This window comes from Octopus bimaculoides, chromosome 4, assembly GCF_001194135.2.
Source record: "Octopus bimaculoides isolate UCB-OBI-ISO-001 chromosome 4, ASM119413v2, whole genome shotgun sequence".
NCBI lineage: Eukaryota > Metazoa > Mollusca > Cephalopoda > Octopoda > Octopodidae > Octopus > Octopus bimaculoides.
Window position 1 is genome coordinate 105,294,036 of NC_068984.1, and position 3,835 is coordinate 105,297,870.

Here is a 3,835-nt window from a genome sequence, read left to right on the forward strand (position 1 = left end):
TGATACACGAAGGAGTCATACCCAATGACTGGTGTAGCAGCATCATAGTCAACTGCTACAAAGGTAAAGGTGACGCTTTAGATACACTGGCTTGTGCGGGTGGCACATAAAAGACACCATTTCGAGCGTGGCCGTTGCCAGTATCGCCTGACTGGCCTTCGTGCAGGTGACACGTAAAAGCACCTACTACACTCTCTGAGTGGTTGGCGTTAGGAAGGGCATCCAGCTGTAGAAACTCTGCCAAATTTAGATTGGAGCCTGGTGTTGCCATCCGGTTTCACCAGTCCTCAGTCAAGTCGAGTTAAACGATGATGATGATATCCATATATACATATACATGCAACAAGTGGTAGAGTGAACCCATAAGCTTTTGTTGTAAATAACACATTTGAAAATCTTTGGCCATACTTTTTACAGAAAGAAATGTGACTGTTTTAAATGCAGGAATGTGTTAATTTTTTTTAAATATCAAAATGAAGTTATACATTTATTTTGAAAAAGTGAACTTCCTAAAAGTGTTGGAAAATTGAACTCACAAAATATTATTTCTGTATTCTGATAAAGGAAAGCAACAATGCTTTCCTTTTCACTAGTGAAACTATTAACAGTATAGAAAGGTACAGAAATAACTGAAATTTAAAAAGTAAACTTTCAATATAAACTTATAAATGCTAAATTTTGTCAATTTTTGCCAGCTTTTGATTTAAGATATTTTGGATAATTTTTGCAAGCTGTGTTCATTTGTGTCAAGAATGCTGGGACAGCCGTCTGAAAAAAAGAATGAAAGAAAATAAATTTAATTAACAAACATCTACTAGAGCAAAAAAAAAAAATGCAATTTTATAGCAATTTAAGAATTTACCTTGTTTATTTAATTCATCCTTTGTCTAATTAACCTAATTTATACATTTTACATATCTAATTTGCCTGAGATGTTCTTTATTAAAAATATCAAGAAGCTTAATAATGACAAAATTATTTTGATAAATTCTTTAAGTTTTTCAAAATTAGTTGGAACAAAAACTGAATTTCAACAGAAATATGACAACACATGGGTTAAACATTGATGATTTGTTTTTCATCTCAGACTTTATCAAAGAATTGTTGGAAAAATCAAAATAACAGTCAAAAGGCTCAAAAGTGGTCACAACAAAGACAAAAGTTATAGCTAGTTTTAGAGAACTATCCTGTGGAATCTTAATATGTAAGATGAGACTAAGCAAGTTCACAATTCTATGTAGTCACTGCAAATGATGTGTTTACAAAAAGGTCCATCAAGGAATCATTCCTGAACCAGGTTTTTAAATGCAGTTGATGAAACTGGAATCACTGGCACCAGATCTTAGTATGTAATGAAGAATATAGCCTGTAGGATATGGCAAATTTCATCACATCAGTGACATTAACAAGACAGTTCAAATAAAATAGAAATTGTGACACGAATATTACTAGGTTAGAAATTCAGTGAAATGTTACTGCAATAAGTAACAAAGGGTTTCTCTCTGAACAAAATCCACATATGAAATATGTGTGTATGTACTGTATATAAAGAAAGTGTAATATATATATATATATATATATATATATATATATATATATATATATAAGGGCATTACTATACAGTAATGCCTCACGCTTAGAGGGACTTTATAAGTCAAAACTACCAAAATAAGCACACATTTTCATTCAAGCCAACATGTGAATTGGTGAAAGGTGAAACTATACTAATAAGTCTCAATAAAGAGACTTCCAGAGTAGATGGCATGAACAGAAAAATAATTCTGACAATAAAATGAACCATTAATATTTGATTTTTAACTTAGATTTCCATTTTTTAAATTTTAATTATTTATTTTTTACTTGCTGAGTCAGAAAGAAGGGGCAGAGTCCATGGCATTTGCAGGCCCTCTGAGACTTTGTGAGAATGGTGCTATTAATGTTTTGTCTAAATTGTTGAAAATCAATACCTGCAGGAAAGACACGGTTGAGGAGATTCCAGCAGACTGACATTTTGGGAATGAAGGATTGTGCATAGTGGTTAGAACAGGGAAAGACGGATGACGATGGACACACCAACGGTGACATGAGGTGGAGAGACAAGTAGATCAGGGATGCCTGAGTGGTAGAGGTATGAAACCAGCCAGTTTCTAGAAGCTGAGGCTCTTATCAATAAAAAAGGAGACAGCATGCCAGTGGACCAGAGGTTGTAATGTGTCTGTTAGTGATAGAATATCAATCAGCTGAGTAGCTCTTTAGTAGAAACCCATGAGTAGCTTGATGTAGTCAATGATGTCTGTGTGTGTAACAGTAGCATTACCCCAAATAAAAAAAGAAAACAAATACTAAGTCCAGAATAACTAGCATACTGTCTCTTTTTTCAAAAATAAAGAAGTACATGGGTCAGATCTGAGCATGCTGAAATTTACAGACAAGATGCAGACAAGTTTTCAAAATACTTTGTCATAGAGGCTCTATAGAATTATTTGATTACAGTCATAATTATTGTGCAGACAAGTTTCAAAATATAATTTCTCATTTAGGCTCCATGAGAGTATTTGTCTTCATGTAATCTATGTAGAACAAATCAGCTTGGCATAGTTCATCCCTCTACAAGCTGCAAACAAAGGAGTTAAGCTGTTGAAATTCTTGCTACTTACAACAGTGGACCAATTTTCATTAAGTGGGTTGCCTATTGTGCAGTTAAGTGTCAAATGGCTTTGTAAAACTTACAGCATAACACTGCTAGTTGGACATGAACTGTTAACTTGCAGAAGTTTTCTTAACATGGAAAATAGTTATTAGGTTTATTTTAGCCAATCTTTCATCAGAAAACAAATGAGCATTAATGAACCATTTCTTTTAATTTCTTCAATCTTTTGGCTATGTACTGTAGTGGATTATTAGAGTTAGTGGTATACATTTATAAAGCCAAGCCTTTTCTCATCAAAATGCTACACTAACTGCATACCATTCCTACTCAATATACCTGCCTTTCCTACTTTTACCATCCCTATAGTGTCTCACCCAACTAACACTTTATTAATCACTTTTTCCAATCTTCCTGTCCATATTTCCCTTCTAATCATTAATCTGCAGAAAGTTAATAGGAACATCAACTCAATTCTTCTCACAATTCTGAGAAGGCCCTTAAGAACTGTAAGCATTGTCCCTGTTGCTAAGACTAAACTGTAGACGTTTTAACAAATCAAATAATAAAGCAAATCTGGAAGGAAATGAGCAATAAGACATAAAATCAAATTTCCAGTGCCACACTCTACTTATAAACCATGACTAATATAAATATTCCTTCAAAAACAATGGATATTGAAAAGAACATAGGTTAAAAGAAAAAGTATTTTATTTCAATGAAACATTTAAAAAAAATTGTGTGAGTTGAAAATGTTATGGATTATATCTTTTGTTGCTTCTAGATTAACATTCTTCTAACAAAAAGTGTAAACAAATTTGTTGTAATTTTACTTTTTATTTTGAAAATTAATTTGTTTTTAGAATAGATACAAACCTTTGCAGCCCAGTTGATTAACCAAGTTGGTATCATGCCTTTCGGATCATCATAATATTGCATGAAAACTAAAATAGAAGAGAGATATTACGAAACAAAAGAAATTAGCAACATAAAACATAATAGCCAACCGGCAAATAGAATAAATGTCAATCCTAATGACATGGATGATGGTGTGGAGCTGGGAAGTGGTCAGTGCTAGTGTGTGCGTGGTGATGTGATGTGGTGTTGTATAGTATGGTGGTGTGGTGTAGTGGTGTGTGGTGTGGTGTGGTGTGGTGTGGTGGTGCTGGGATGTAGGGGAGGTGAGAG

The 3,835-nt window shown here is 33.6% G+C and overlaps 1 protein-coding gene across 3 annotated transcripts in view; it reads right to left on the bottom strand.

Moving 5' to 3' along the window:
- Positions 1 to 474: 474 nt before the first annotated feature.
- The window catches only part of LOC106878608 (phosphatidylcholine transfer protein), a 39,789-nt gene continuing 36,428 nt past the window's right edge, over positions 475 to 3,835 (bottom strand). For all 3 annotated transcript variants that reach the window (XM_014927879.2, XM_052967342.1, XM_014927878.2), the window contains 2 exons: positions 3,524 to 3,591; positions 475 to 768 (listed from right to left, as the gene is read on the bottom strand). In XM_014927879.2, the coding sequence (XP_014783365.1) occupies positions 682 to 768; positions 3,524 to 3,591 (155 nt within the window). In that variant the 3' untranslated portion in view covers positions 475 to 681. The remainder of the gene's footprint in view (positions 769 to 3,523; positions 3,592 to 3,835) is intronic.